The 16,383-nt window shown below is 40.9% G+C and overlaps 1 protein-coding gene across 3 annotated transcripts in view; it reads right to left on the bottom strand.

The window, feature by feature from the left end:
* si:ch211-269e2.1 (cohesin subunit SA-2) overlaps positions 1–14,220 on the bottom strand; it is a 51,289-nt gene extending 37,069 nt beyond the window's left edge. Inside the window, exons 1-8 of one of the 3 annotated variants that reach the window (XM_014163828.2) lie at positions 14,088–14,220; positions 7,368–7,504; positions 4,718–4,805; positions 3,976–4,140; positions 3,633–3,729; positions 3,404–3,477; positions 742–813; positions 344–548 (exon numbers count right to left, since the gene is read on the bottom strand). In XM_014163828.2, coding sequence (XP_014019303.1) covers positions 344–548; positions 742–813; positions 3,404–3,477; positions 3,633–3,729; positions 3,976–4,140; positions 4,718–4,805; positions 7,368–7,411 — 745 coding nt within the window. In that variant the 5' untranslated portion in view covers positions 7,412–7,504; positions 14,088–14,220. Of the gene's footprint in view, positions 1–343; positions 549–741; positions 814–3,403; positions 3,478–3,632; positions 3,730–3,975; positions 4,141–4,717; positions 4,806–7,367; positions 7,505–12,504; positions 12,526–13,701; positions 13,997–14,087 lie in introns of those variants that run through there. The other 2 variants (XM_014163829.2, XM_014163830.2) reach the window with 2 other exon arrangements.
* Between the last annotated feature and the right edge of the window lie 2,163 nt (positions 14,221–16,383).

Consider the following 16,383-nt stretch of genomic DNA (forward strand, 5'->3'; position numbering starts at 1 on the left):
GATGAGAAAAGTATTGTCCAACCCAGCGGGTATCTCACTGCACCCTCACATGACCATCTTGAAATATGCAGACAGACGGATTAAAAAGTAAATTTACATTGTAATACTCCTGACACCCATCTTTCCAACTCTGCCCATAACTTTCGGACTTTATAACATTCCCAGAAGGCATGAATTATTGAGTCATTAGTAGTTTCACACTTCAGACAATAAACAATAAAGCCATTTTATATTTTACACACACACACCTTTAGAGGTGCTTTTCCATGCATGTGTGACATCTGCCAGAGTGCAGGGGTGTGTGTGTGCATGCGCGACCTGCCAGTGTGTGTGTTTTTGTTACCTGCCAATGTGCAGGTGTGTCTGAAGGCTCGTACACGGGAGTCGGACAGCTCGGTGAGCAGAGAGATGAGTGTGTCCATGAGGTAGCTGTCAAAGATCACATTGTATTGACACTGGGTTACCAACACCGACACAAACTCACAGAACTCACCACGGAACCGGCGCCAGTACGGACCAGACATGGTGAGAGGATATTCCCCACTGTCCTACACAGACAGACACAAACACACAGAGAGAGACGGAAAGAGACACAGAGAGGGAAACTAAGTGAGGGAATATTGGTAGCTATGAAAACTTGAACTTGACTAAACTTGAAGTGCGGGACTTAACATGAAAATGGGGAACTAGATTCGTAAAGTGCTTTCATTTCTAAAATGTAAATACGTATCTGAAACTGACCATGTCCATGGGCCACGTCACTGTAAGGATCCAGGGGAAGGCCAGGAATTTCTTATACTGCAGCCCCGAACCCTGACACACAAAATTATTTAACAGAGTTAATTTCAGAGAAATAATCATGTTGCTGCAAAACAGTATATATCTTTGTTGCCTCTGGTTAATGCCCTCCTTGCTTGGTCCATGAGTTTTGGTGGGCAGCCCTCTCTTGGCAGGTTTGTTGTTGTGCCATATTCTTAAAAAAAATATATATAATGGATTTAATGGTTCTCCGTGTGATGTTCAAAGTTTTGGATATTTTTTTATAACCCAATCCTGATCTGTACTTCTCCACAACTTTGTCCCTGACCTGTTTGGAGAGCTCATTGGTCTTTATGGTGCCGCTTGCTTGGTGGTATTGCAGACTCTGGGGCCTTTCAGAAGAGGTATGTATATAATGAGATCATGTGACAGATCATGTGACACAGATTGCACACGGATGGACTTTATTTAACGAATTATGTGACTTCTGAAGGTAATTGGTTGCACCAGATCTTATTTAGGGGTGAATACATATGCACCCCTTTTTTTTAAACAAGTAATTTTTTTCATTTCACTTCACCATTTTGGACTATTTTGTGTATGTCCATTACATGAAATCCAAATAAAAATCCATTTAAATTACAGGTTGTAATGCTACAACATAGGAAAAACGCCAATGGGGATGAATACTTTTGCAAGGCACTGTAGATATGCCGTTTTAGAAACTGTTCTTCGTCCTGTAAGCATTACATGGCAACTTAGGAATTTTGATAGCTCACAGGGCTGCAGGTCAGGGCTGCAGGTCAGAAGGTTGTGGGTTCACAGACCACCATGGGCAAGAGTAGGGGCGGAAAGATCTCATTTAAAGTAAAAGCATTGCATGAATCTACCATCTATCCTATTTCTCCAATGCCAAATCAGTGTGTCTTGTTTGCAACGAAACTGTCCCTGTTTGCAAATAATGAAATCTGAGCATGGTATTTTCAAAAGTTAGGCCTACCTTTCCACCCCCAAATGTATGCTTTAACTGCTGGCTACTCTTCTTCCGTGGCTTAACCCAACGAGAGAAGGTCACAAGTGTTTCCCTAAAAGCTGTCTGGGTTAAAACATCTTCTATTTTACATAAAGTGAATAGCTTTATCAATTGATAATGACAGAATTAGATTACTTCCCAATCAAAGTCAGCCTCGGAATGTCAAAGAAACGAAACAATAATTAAAGCATCACAGACCAACGCGCTATAGATCACTTTATATAAATCGGATCAGTTTTATTTTCTTCAAAATCTTAAGCTAACAAGGGTTAGGCCTGTGCTTTTTGCCATTTCCTTTAATAAAAAGTAGGCCTATGGCATACCCTCTCGTACCCCCTCAAATAGAGTCTTGGTTTTAACTTAACAGCCCTTGACATATAGGCTATTTAAAGAGCACATGGTGGGTGGAGGAATTGACTGACATCTATGCATATAGCAGCCTATAGCCTAATTTTGTCTGTCAAACAGGTAGGCCTACCTCTTATTTCTTAAATAGGAATAAGTAGGCTCCAACAAACTCCTCTTGTTGATATTAAAGTCTAATTAAAATGAAGACGCTTAAAATGAATTATGCCTACTCAAATTTGCCTCCTTTAGCACCATGAGCTGTCCATTTCTGATTGATCGTGCAGCAGCCGCTGCTTCAAGTTCCAAAACATTTGGAAGAAACCTTTTGACTCCCCTCCTGAACTGCCATCGTAGCCCTACACAGCACAGCCATTGGTTAAGCAGCACACAAAAAAGTTTTTGACCAGCAAGAGCAGAGCAGGCTCAGGGTTGGAATATCCATTGCAGTGTGTAAGGCAGGCTAGTTTTATTTATACTATCCCAGCAGCTCTCTTAGAAATACAACTTTGCTCTGTGCTTCTCTTAGCATGCACTTCATAGCCTAGAGACTATGGATAATTTGATTGAGACCATACTAAATAGTCTATAGGAGTAATATTACGCGCCCAGTGGAAAATCAGAGATGAGGAGCGGCATCAGGCACACACCGATAGGTAGTCTAATAAGCAACTAATTCTAAAACACTGAGAAACATGGGCCTCCCCAGGAGTAGATGTAAAACAAATCTAAACCCTTCCCTTGACTGAAATTGAAAAAGCATGACCATTTTCCTCCAGGTAACCATACTGTAAATTTCAATCAGTCCCTTATACGATATTTTTATATTTTAAAAAAGAAATCAATACAGTAATGAGATATTTATGATATGGACATTCCATTCCTGCTAAACAGCTAAACAATTATTATATGGACTTGGTCTTTTACATTTTCATTTTAGACATTAGCAGACGCTCTTATCCAGAGCGACTTACAGTAGTGAATACATTTCATAATTATTATTTTTTTCCGTACTGGTCACCCGTGGGAATCGAACCCACAACGCTGGCGTTGCAAACACCATGCTCTACCAACTGAGCCACAGGGGACTACAAGCTGTCTGGGTTAAAAAGTATTATATCAATTCTGAGAACAGTAATATTTTACACACAAAAGCATTTCAGATTTTTGTTGTTGAGAAATGGGTTGGTATTGCATTTTGCAACAAAACTCTTCAAATATAGATGGTAGACAGAAATGAGGACACAATGACTGACAGACCCACACCTCATCCAATTCCTCCACCATCTTCCTCATGACATCATCCTGCCTGCTTTGGAACATCTCAGCTGTCACCAAACCTGGAAAGGGTGACAAGCACCACAGTTTGTAACAACCTGTATTCAAATACCTCATACTACATTACATGACTTATTCCCTTATAGTTAACTTCTTCTAATCATGTATGCATTTGGTGGGTGTTGGGGAGGGTTGGGTGTTTTGTGTGTGCACTTGCCTTTGCAACCAGAACACTGGATGAAGAAGCTAATGAGGTCCAGGAGGCCAGAGTCTCTGTCTGTGATGTACGCCTCAATCCAATCATCAACTACAGCCTGCAGGGAAGACAGACAGACAAACTCTCCCACTTTACATGTAGAAACAAAGGTGTCAGATACAAGATCAAGTCCAAAAGATCATACAGCATTGTTGGAGGGATTATTATGACAAAAAATAGATCTTCCCACTAGGCACAGACGTAAATTCAACATCTATTCCACATTGGTTTACTGTAATTTCATTAAAATGACATGGAAACAATGTTGATTCAACCAGTATGTGCCCAGTGTGTTTATTCGTACCTGCATGGCACTCCTGCCCATGGTGACCACCTCGAACAATGTGACGGCCTCAATGTCCCCATGTTTGAGGTGTCTGGTCTGTGCCCGACCCAGACTGCCATTGGTTACCTTGGTGTGTCTGCGCTTGGCATTCTCAGAGCCGCCCCGTGCCCTCCTCTTCCCTCTCTGAAAGGTTAAATACAGAGAGACCGACAACCACACACACAGACACCCAAACAGGAACATAGACTATTACTGTACAGACCATTTACGTTTCTGGAACACTCTTGGCTGAGTACCCAAAGTCTATATACAAAGTCGCCATAGTAAATTCTTTACTAAACTATTTTTGATATCCTTATCTGATTATCATGTTAACTGAATAAAAAGTATCCACCAGTGTTCCCCAATCAAAGCACAGCCCATCCTAGTTGTAGGCTGTAAAGTAGCCTGTTTAATATTTCTCTGTGCCATTGTAGATCTTATCACAGGAGGCCGGTGGCAGCTTAATTGGGGAGGACGGGCTCATAATAATCCCTAGAACTGAATAAATGGAATCAAACACATCAAAACACATGGTTTAAGTGTTTGATACCATTCCATTCTAGCTATTATTATGAGCCTGTCTTCCGCTCACCAGTCTCCTGTGGATCCTATTATCTGTAAATGACCAGCATTGAAATTCTACAATGTATTAATGACCAGCAGTGAAATTCTACATGACCAGAAGTGAGATTGGAATATGTAAATGATCAGCACCCACCAAACTCTTCTGACTGTTCTCATTCCCGGCTCCGCCCACTGTGTGATTGACAGCTCCAGAGAAGTTTGCATCCACAGCCAAGTTCTCACTGGGAAATCACAGATGATACTGATGGACAACTACCACACAGGGCATTATTCAGAAAATAATTAACCTAGGCCTGTATTTAATCAATTGTAGATAGTGGATTTTCTGCATAGAGAGGACCGGCATTATGGGCAGGTCTTAAGTCGTCCGCATGCTTCCCATCCGAAAACAGTTTGTGCATTATTATGATGACATTTTGTGACGTTATTTTTTGGTCTTTGGTAAAGGTTTTTCCGGCTGTTAGTGCGCACAACATTTTTTTCTCGAGGCAAGCCGAAGTCAGTAACCTAAATCTACGTCCCTCCGTTGGTGATTAGTACCAAAGTATGGATTCTTCAATTAAGTGTTTGTTGTCATTCAACAAGAGACGACTTGTTTTCATCTTACATTTACATTTTTCCACTTGAGAAATACTGCACCAAACATATTAGTGTGCAATTTTACAGCTAAATCTCCTGCAAAAACATCAAAAGGAATGACACATTTCTTGAGTTATTTTAGATTAATTCTGACTACGGCATCTCAAGATGGACAAATAGTACTACTACCGTTTTTTTCACCGAAGGTCTTAAGGGAGTATGCGAGCACACGTTCGGGTCGCCTAGTCAGCCGAACCGAAGCAGGCTGATGCCTTTAGGCTAGGGTTACATGAATCAACTTTCACACAATTTCTGTTGCAGGTGACATCATCTCAAGCAACTTCGCTATTACATGAAGCAATTCAAACACAATTAAAATGGCATCCAACAGCCAATCAAATTAAAGCTGTTTGTTTGAATATTCTAAACTCACCCCATGCCATCTGCTGCATTACATTGTGGTTTCACAAATTATTTGTTTATCCAACTGTTTGGTTATTGTAACAGCATGTATATACAAGAAATGCAGCCTGTACAATTTAGCTAGCTAGCAAATAGGAATTGCAAACACCAATGCAGCTAGCTATTGTAGCAATGAGCAAACCAAGCTAGCAACAAACTAGCTAAACTAGCTAGCACAGTTCATGTTGAAACTGGTCAGTGAGAGGTTTGGGTTCACCATGTACAATAATGTGTATACATCTCCTGTTGTGCTAGTCTCTGTTCTCTCAACCCTGACCGCGGGTTGTGCTTCGTAGCACTGACAGCTGTGTTGACATGACAACTCAAGCTCCCGAGTGGCACAGCGGTCTAAGGCACTGCATCTCAGTGCTAAGGGCATCACTACAAACCCTGGTTCGGTTCCAGGCTGTATCACAACCGGCCGTGATTGGGAGTCCCATAGGGCGGCGCACAATTGGCCCAGCGTCATCCGGGTTAGGGTTTGGCTGGGGTAGGCCGTCATTGTAAATAAGAATTTGTTCTTAACTTACTTGCCTAGTTAAATAAAGGTTAAATAAAATAAAAAAAACAACAGTCAGAATTCCAAACCTTTGAATGGATCATGTGACAAAAGTGTTTGTTTTGATTGACTGTTGCTTGCAACTAGTTGCACAAAGTTGAAAAGTTTCAACTGGATACAACCAGAGTTGCTTATTAGTTGCGGGGGCGGGGGCAGGTGTTTCATGAAGCAATCAAGAAGCAAACTCAGTTGCAAGCAACTAAAATTGCTGGCAAATTGCATTAGGCAGCCTTAGGGTGCCTGGCCCGCCCCTAGCGTACATCCTTGTGTAACAGTGTAGGTTCCGTCCCTCTCTTCGCCCCAACCTGGGCTCGAACCAGGGACCCTTGCACACATCAACAACAGACACCCCACGAAGCATCGTTACCCATCGCGCCACAAAAGCCGCGGCCCTTGCAACGCAAGGGGAAACCCTACTTCAAGTCTCAGAGCGAGTGACGTCACTGATTGAAACGCTATTAGCGCGCACCACCGCTAACTAACTAGCCATTTCACATCGGTTACACTTGCCCGTCCAAATAAAACATGTAAATATTGAGAATTTATTTGACTGAGACGCACGGGCGACAGAAAGACGCATCAATCTCAGATAAAGCAGCCAAGCGAGTGAAACAGCACCCCTCTGTCCCATTTATCTGATGCTGTCTGGCCAAAAAGAGTATGGCATGTCCCATCATCGCATGATCGTTCAGAGAAGTCTTCCAGTGCATGCAATCTAACAATTTCTATATCAGGTGTCAACTCCAGTGGGGCACCAGTCATTTTTTTACTTGGGTAGTTTAGGGGTTGCTTGGTTGTAATCTATGGTGTATATACGGGGGCTTCAGCACCATCAAGCCCCTCTCTGGAGCCGCCCATCGTCAACTACCCAACTATTCCATCTACTGCTGCGCAACTGAGTGCACATCTGGAAAGCTACTAGGCATATCTATAACTGACTGAATCCCGGCATAAGAGATTATATTACTGCTACAACAACAGCATTAGCCTGAGTGCAAGTCTGTTTCTGCTTTAGACAATTTGTTGTTGTCTTATTTGCTAAGACAAAATATTTGCATTGTTGATAACAGAAACAGTCAGGCACCCTGGCTACTATCTTTCCATAATCAGCTCGATTAAGAAGTTTCAGAGTGGAAAGTTACCACTATTTCATAAATGGTGTTAAAAGAAGAATGTTTCTTACTTCTGTACTGAGGACCTGGAGGTGACTGTAGGTTCTGCTATCATCTCTTCACATCATCCCACAGGAGCTGGGGGAGGTGGTGTGTGTTTCAGTGTACAGCTATGAGTATAGATGTGTCCAGTGATGTTTCAGAGTTGCTGTTGAAAAGGGAGACATGCAGATACTGCATCACAATAAATCCTCAGATGCACAAGATCTGTACAACTACACCATAGACTTTCAGTGCATACGGTATATAAAATTTAACAAATTACTGGCAAGAGCATGTCCATGTTGTCAGGCAATTGCTCTTAAAAGGGCCAATGCCTTCTTTAGGGATGCAAATAATAGCATATTATTAAACAGATATAATAGCTGTAGTTGAATAGAGAGGGAGGCCTATAGGGCCATTGAGATGTACAAGCACTGCCTGAAAAAGACAGTTGAAATGTGTAGCATTCATTTGTTTTCTGCGGACTTTATTCAATTGGAAGTGTACTCACGGTGGAAATTAGATTAGCCCTGTTGTAGCAGGATTAGATTAGATTAGCCCCCATATCCACATCGAAGGGACAGCAGCGGAGAAAGTGGAAAGTTTAAAGTTCCTCGGCATACACATCAACGACAAACTGAAATGTTTCACCACACTGTCTGTGTGGGTGGACAAGGCGCAATAGCGCCTCTTCAACCTCAGGAGGCTGAAGAAATTTGGCTTGTCACCCACAACCCTGACTAACTTTTACATATCCATAATCGAAGAGCATCCTGTCGGGCTATATCACCGCCTGGTATGGCAACTGCTCCACCCTCAACCGCAAGGCTCTCCAGAGGGTGGTGCAGTCTGCACAACGTATCACCAGGGGCAAACTACCTGCCCTCCATGACACCTACAGCACCCAATGTCACAGGAAGGCAAAAAAAATAACCAAAGACATCAACCACCCGAGCCACTGCCTGTTCACACCGCTACCATCCAGAAGGTGAGGTCAGTACAGGTGCATCAAAACTGGGACCAAGAGACTGAAGAACAGCTTCTATCGCAAGGCCATCAGACTGCTAAACAGCAATCACTATCTCAGAGACGCTGCTGTCTACATGGAGACCCAATCACTGGCCACTTTAAATGGATCACTAGTCACTTTAAACAATGCCACTTACATTACTCATATCATGTGTACAGTTGAAGTCAGAAGTTTACATAAACAAGTTTTAATGACTCCAACCTAAGTGTTTCAACCACTCCACAAATTTCTTGTTAACAAACTATAGTTTTGGCAAGTCGGTTAGGACATCTACTTTGTGCATGACAAGTCATTATTCCAACAATTGTTTAGACAGATTATTTCACTTAAAATTCACTGTATCCCAATTCCAGTGGGTCAGACGTTTACGTACACTAAGTTGACTGTGCCTTTAAACAGCTTGGAAAATTCCAGAAAATTATGTCATGGCTTTAGAAGCTTCTGATAGGCTAATTGACATCATTTGAGTCAACTGGAGGTGTACCTGTGGATGTATTTCAAGGCCTACCTTCAAACTCAGTGCCTCTTTGCTTGACATCATGGGAAAATCAAAAGAAATCAGCCAAGACCTCAGAAAAAATGTGTAGACCTCTACAAGTCTGGTTCATCCTTGGGAGAAATTTCCAAACGCCTGAAGGTACCACATTCATCTGTACAAACAATAGTACGCAAGTATAAACACCATGGGACCACGCAGCCGTCATACCGCTCAGGAAGGAGACGCGTTCTGTCTCCTAGAGATGAACGTATTTTGGTGCGAAAAGTGCAAATCAATCTCAGAACAACAGCAAAGGACCTTGTGAAGATGCTGGAGGAAACAGGTACAAAAGTATCTATATCCACAGTAAAACGAGTCCTATATCGACATAACCTGAAAGGTCGCTCAGCAAGGAAGAAGCCACTGCTCCAAAACCACCATAAAAAAGCCAGACTGCGGTTTGCAACTGCACATGGGGACAAATATCGTACTTTTTGGAGAAATGTCCTTTGGTCCGATGAAACAAAAATAGAACTGTTTTGCCATAAGGACCATCGTTATGTTTGGAGGAAAAAGTGGGAGGCTTGCAAGCTGAAGAACACCATCCCAACCGTGAAGCACGCAGGTGGCAGCATCATGTTGTGGGGGTGCTTTGCTGCAGGAGGGACTGGTGCACTTCACAAAATAGATGGCATCATGAGGTAGGAAAAGTATGTGAATATATTGAAGCAACATCTCAAGACATCAGTCAGGAAGTTAAAGCTTGGTCGCAAATAGGTCTTCCAAATGGACAATGACCCCAAGCATACTTCCAAAGTTGTGGCAAAATGGCTTAAGGACAACAAAGGCAAGGTATTGGAGGGGCCATCACAAAGCCCTGACCTCAATCCTATAGAGAATTTGTGTGCAGAACTGAAAAAGCATGTGCGAGCAAGGAGGCCTACAAGCCTGACTCAGTTACACCAGCTCTGTCAGGAAGAATGGGCCAAAATCCACCCAACTTATTGTGGGAAGCTTGTGGAAGGCTACCTGAAACGTTTGACCCAAGTTAAACCATTTAAAGGCAATGCTACCAAATACTAATTGAGTGTATGTAAACTTCTGACCCCCTAGGAATGTGATGAAAGAAATACAAGCTGAAATAAATCATTCTCTCTACTATTATTCTGACATTTCACATTCTTAAAATAAAGTGGTGATCCTAACTGACCTAAAACAGGGAATTTTTACTAGGATTAAATGTCAGGAATTGTGAAAAACTGAGTTTAAATGTATTTGACAAGGTGTATGTAAACTTCTGACTTCAACTGTATATACTGTATTTTATACCATCTATTGCACCTTGCGTATGCTGCTCGGCCATCGCTCGTCCATATATTTATATGTACATATTCTCATTCACCCCTTTTAGATATGTGTATTTGGTAGTTGTTGGGGAACTGATAGATTACTTGTTAGATATTACTGCACTGTCGGAACCAGAAGCCAGGGGCGGAAATCCCGGGGGGGACGGGGGGGACACGACCCCCCCATCCTGGGAAAAATATGATTTGTCCCCCCCAATATATCACTGAAACATAACTATGTAATTTAAATAATATTAATAATACGCAATGAAAGCAATTGTGCTGATTATAGACACTTAATAGCGCGTTTTTAAGTTTCAAAAGATTGCGACCCCCCCGCCCTTTGCGACCCCCCCTCCCTGGTTTGATCCACTGCCAGTTCCTTAGTTTGCACGTAACTGCCGTGAGGTTCATCCAGTCAATCGCGCACACACACACACTAGCTGAATATGCAGAGCTAGCGCGCAAATATTAACTATTAAGCTAGCTAGTACCTATTCCATTTATGTGGTGTCGTCAAAGATGGAATCAGCATGCAGATGATGTAAGTTAGTGCTTCAAAGTCCCTGTGATAAGGTTAGCGATAAACTGAAATCCAAACTGAACAGAACTACACTCTCTTCTACCATTGCCTTAAATATATTTAATGGTCTCGTTGCAAAAGCTAAATTGTCGCAAGGGAACTTTTATTTTTTTATTTTATTTCACCTTTATTTAACCCGGGTAGCAAAGATTATAGCAAACACCACTGAAACTGAATTGGTGCTCGCTAGCTTTGCAAATTCAGCTATTGTTGGAAGCCAGCCAATATGAAACAAACTATTAAAATTACAAAAGGTTGCAGCATATGTTGTGTAAATGGTGAACTCATACAGCTGTCAACTCTTGTCATTTTAATCCGTTTCACATTTGCTAGCAACCTTTTAGATCGAAGCCCAAATAGAATGATTGAAGATGATAGAAGCCCATCACCTACTGTAAATAACCTACACACTGTGTGCGTGTGTGTAGCCAGCCAGGTAGAAAAATGGCAGAAAAATAAAAGACGGACATCAGAGTATTTTTCAATACACCAAAACGCATAGTAAGAACCCTAGTAGCCTAATATCTCAAAGACTAGTTGATAAAATGTTCATAAGAAAGAAATGAAATTCTAATGGAAATGTTGCACAATGATGTCATTAGGCAGAGCAGGCAACAGATGGCACACAGACAGCAGAGTTGGGGACAGATATGCAGGGACAGACTGGCAGAGACAGGGAGTCTCAGGTAAGTTTGTTGAGTCTTTGTTTGGCAACATTATGAAAGGTTCTCAATTTTTTGGGACTTGTAAAATAGGAACATAATTGGAAAATGCCATGGATACCCCCACTCTCAACTTAAACTGGTGACTGAACTAAGATTTGTTAAAGGCAATGGTATTGCTGTTGTGATTAGTTGTGTAGTTTTGGGTACCGGTAATTAGGAGTACGGCAAACACCTTATTTCTTTGGTTCCTCAATATACATTTACCATATTACAATGTAGGCTATGTGTTACAGCACTACTTTTGGTGTCCCCCTCAGGAATTGCTCTTGAGAAAATTTCATGTAATTGTCCCCTCCAAAGTGGATATCAGATTTTCGCCCCTGCCAGAAGCACAAGCATTTCACTACAGTCGCATTAACATCTGCTAACCATGTATGTGATAAATACAATTTGATTTGAGATAGACATGGTAAAATACAGAAATTTTTTAGATAATGTAAAATAGAGAGTGAAGTCACAAATCTGTATTTTTCTACCAGATACAGCTGACTCCTGAAAAATGGCTTGGGGTTGTCTTGAATGTGTCAAGACTGTGCAGATATCTGGAATAAGAACAATGATGGTGTTTGTTATTTGACTGATTGTGAACTAGACATGCACTTAAAATGAGTTTGCACTTAACCTATTTAAAATCAGTTTCAACTGTATCTGCAACAGCCTTATCATAGTGCTCTACTGAACAATCCCTTGGTGTGTATTCTGCACCTTGCTGGCTGTCACATATTTAAATAGGATAATTAGTACCCATGCTGTCATCTCCCAGGAGTCACAGGCGTGTGTGTACCTGGGTGAAAAGACAACGCCTGTTGTCAGAAGAAGAAACAAATAATCTGTTGGAGCTGCGAATGATATGAATTTAAACCAAAGGTGTAAATGTAAGGAATGGAGAATGAATGTAAATTCAATCGCCTGTATCGTGAGTTTTCAGCGGCAGTGTAGCATCACTCAAGTGGGTGCTACACAGTGGAGTATCGACATATGGCTAAACAATGCACTTAACGTACGTTCTCTTGAGTGGCGTTTTAGAAAACGCAAGTTACATCTTCGGTCGTTGTAGGAAAGATGCATCGTTAAAACACTCGTAAGCCTAATATAAATTCCATCGCTATCGGGAAACCGGGTCGTGGTACAGAATAACTATCATATCATCTGAAATGGTCATCATTACATAATGTTCATTATACTAGGCCCATAGTGTCATGCAACATTAATATAAATACATCTACTTCCAGGCAAGTATTTAAGCAATAAGACGCAGTGCTGTATCATGAATACAGTCATAGGGCGTTGTTCGGTCCGACGTGATAGCGAAGCATGAATACAAATTGATCAGAGAATTACTATTGTATTACCGCCACAGGATATAGACTTCCTGATCAAAATATGAGCAACATGCCCACCCCAACTAGTCACTGGCTATCTATCTGCCAGTGATCATAAAGCACGCAGTTTGAATGAACGCTTCGAGAAGCACTCCGAATTTCGTGTTATCACTTCTTGCCACAAAGTCAACGTGGGCTATATCGTAAAAATTTATGAGACAAAAATGTGCTTCTTGGTCCTAATTTAAGGTTAGGATTAGGCATGAAGTTAGGTTAAAGCAGAAATAGGCGGGGTTTATGACCTTGTGGTAAAGGGACAGTGACCACAGATGATCCATTATATTGACAAGATACTCCATTGGCCATTCTAACAAGGGAAATGAATATCTTCAAACATGGAGGGCAGCCGGGAAGAGGCAAGATCAGGTGGGATCCTTCTAGCCAATGAGAGGGCACAAACGGTTTCCATTAGTTACCAAAGCCACAAAGTCAATAGTTGACTATTCTCGTACAAAATCATTTTAAAAATGCCTTTTTGGTCTTAGTTTAACGTTAAAGTTAGCAGTGCGGTTAAGTTTAGGTTTAAAAATCACAATTTAAGAAGATAGAAATAGGCTGGGGTAATGGCTTTGTGGCTGTGGTAAGGATGACGAACAGGCTGTAAAGTGTTTTGTCTCAAAGTTGCCGGGATGTCACGTGTCCTACTTATACCAGTACATTCGTAACAACCTCGTCATTAAAACGCTTCTATTCGATTAAATAAGCCACACGTAGCAAATAAACCATTACATATTTTGTTAATTAACCAAATTCGACACACTCATTGACCTCGACACAAAATTCCTTGCTTGGTGAGCGAAAAGAAATACAAAACGCCACCTGCTGGAGAAGACAGAGTTTGTGCCCAGTTATCCCTCTCTCTTCGTCTCTTCCTCTCTGCTGTGACTGCTTCCTCCAGCCTCTCAGTTCCCATCCCCCACGTTTCACTAGTTCATTCCGATACGAATGTCATGGGCTGGCTACTTCTACAGTAAATGTCTTTTGACGGTGTGACATAATATTTGAATAGTGTAGTAGACCTATCTAACATTTCTCATCTCGTTTCTATCTCGATGTTTTTATAAGAACAAGCTCAAACAACAACATCGATCTCACATAGGGCTGAACAGCTGACTGAAGTGCTGACTATTGCAAGAAAACATGAGTATAACACGTTCCGTAATAAAAGTCTGAAAACCTGTCCTGATAAAATGTAATGTTCTTACCAGAAGCGTGAGAATTTCAAATAGCAGCTGTCAATAAGCAGTGCCAGGTCCCTTATGTGACAGCGCCATCCAGTGGAATTATATCAACAGAACAAAAGCAGGAGGAGGGACATAGACCTGACCTATCCTAAAAAAAGAGAAAAAGTCAAACTTTTGCAGTATTCCTTTGTAATTTAATTGATATATAGTTTCAGGTGGACATGTTTATTGTATAATGACAGGTTGTAAACATTTGGATGTCTAAAGCTTAATTATAAATTACAAAACATTTTACATTTTCAAATGGGTGTCAAAGGCAACCATAGAATAATACAATTTTCAAAACTGCTACAGATCAATTTTAAGTTGAACATAGTATAGGGCTTCATTTGATGTCTTACACGTCCTATGGAAACCTTCTTCATCATTTTTTCCCATGTTTCTTTGGTAGTAACTTTTAATATTTAATTTTTTCTATTTCTAAAATATGGAACTGTAGCAGTCGTAATGGAAGGAAATCAGCTTGTCAAGTGCTCAAGGTGTAGACTTTATTTACAGGTCTTTCATGGTGGTCCAACAGTGAAGGCGCCATGTAATAGAAAATATCAGGCAAATCAACCTGGCACATAAATGCATATAAATCAGACATGGTTATTCATGTTGTAACAAATCTTGATATAAATATTCAGAACTCTGTCAAGACTCAAAAAATGCAAACAATATTCTGATCAACCACATGGTGGCGCTATAACAGGCACCTATTAATATCTCTTGATCTGTTTGACTCTGAGTTACGGAATTTGGCACACATTCTCAGGGATGTGAGTCTAGCTAACCTGTAGAGCAGGGGTATTCAACTCTTACACTATGAGGTCCGGAGCCTACTGGTTTTCTGTTCTTCCTGATAATTCATTTCACCCACCTGGTGTCCCAGATACATATCAGTCCCTGATTAGAGGGGAACAATGAAAAAATGCAGTGGAACTGGCTTCAATCGCCGGAGTTGAGTTTGAGGGCTGTGGAGTATTCTTATGTTTGGCCTCATGGTGGTGCTGTTGGAAAAAGGAAAGCTGCTGAGCAAGTTTTCTCTAGAATCTTTGAAAGAAAAAGGAGGTTTGACATGGGCCTATAATTTTTCTAATCTGGATCAATTGATTTCTAGATATTTTTGTTTAGATTTTCAATATACAGTATCTCACAAAAGTGAGTACACCCCTCACATTTCTGTAAATATTTGAGTATATTTTTTCATGTGACAACACTGAAGAAATGACACTTTGCTACAATGTAAAGTAGTGAGTGTACAGCTTGTATAACAGTGTAAATGTGCAAATTTACACTGTTATACAAGCTGTACACTCACTACTTTACATTGTAGCAAAGTGTCATTTCTTCAATGTTGTCACATGAAAAGATATACTCAAATATTTACAAAACTGTGAGGGGTGTACTCACTTTTGTGAGATACTGTATACACTGGCAACAGCCAAAATAGATAACCTCTAAATCAGGCTCAACCTGTAGCATCTGAACAGACACAGGTTTTCAAGACCGCTCATCTGCTCTTTCTCTGCTCGCTGACTGCGTGGTGTGTTTTCGGGACCATCCACCTGTGGGTGTCTGACTGCCGACATTTTCGGCCATTTCTTCATGTAGAATCGGTTCGCGCTAGGTTTGCAAATTACTGTTGCCACTCTGTTTAGAGGTGCTAAGTACTCTCGGCCGGCAAAGGCTAACCGTGTCCATGCCAAGAAACCAAAATGAATCTGAATCAGAGGACCTCAAACTGATACATATGCACTTGCAAAGGCAATTCCCATATCCATCATTACATTGGTAAATGCATCTAAATAAGACTTAATCTCAACATTTTATCACAGCTCCTAAATTGAACACTTTTCATAGTACCAATCGAACCCAATCGTAGCGCACTGGCCATAAAGGCCTCTTTCTATGCACACTCAGATGTTTACATTTTTACAATTTACTCATTTAGCAGACACTTTTATCCAGAGTGACTTACAGTTAGTGCATTCATCTTAAGGTAGCTAGGTTAGAAATGTTTACATTTAATTTTAGTAATTTAGCAGACACTCATATCCAGAGCGACTTACACTGCATTTATCTTAAGATAGCTAGATGGGACGACCATATATCACAGTCATAGTAAAAAGGAAATTCCTCAATAAGAAGTTTATCAGCTAAGTCAGTGCTAGTAGGAAAAGACAAATGCAATTATTATAATTTTTTTAATATATTTACTTATGGAGTGTTCCAATGTTCCACATTGGGGAAATGACATCAAAATCTCAGAGAA

Source organism: Salmo salar, chromosome ssa21 (assembly GCF_905237065.1).
Source record: "Salmo salar chromosome ssa21, Ssal_v3.1, whole genome shotgun sequence".
Lineage (NCBI taxonomy): Eukaryota > Metazoa > Chordata > Actinopteri > Salmoniformes > Salmonidae > Salmo > Salmo salar.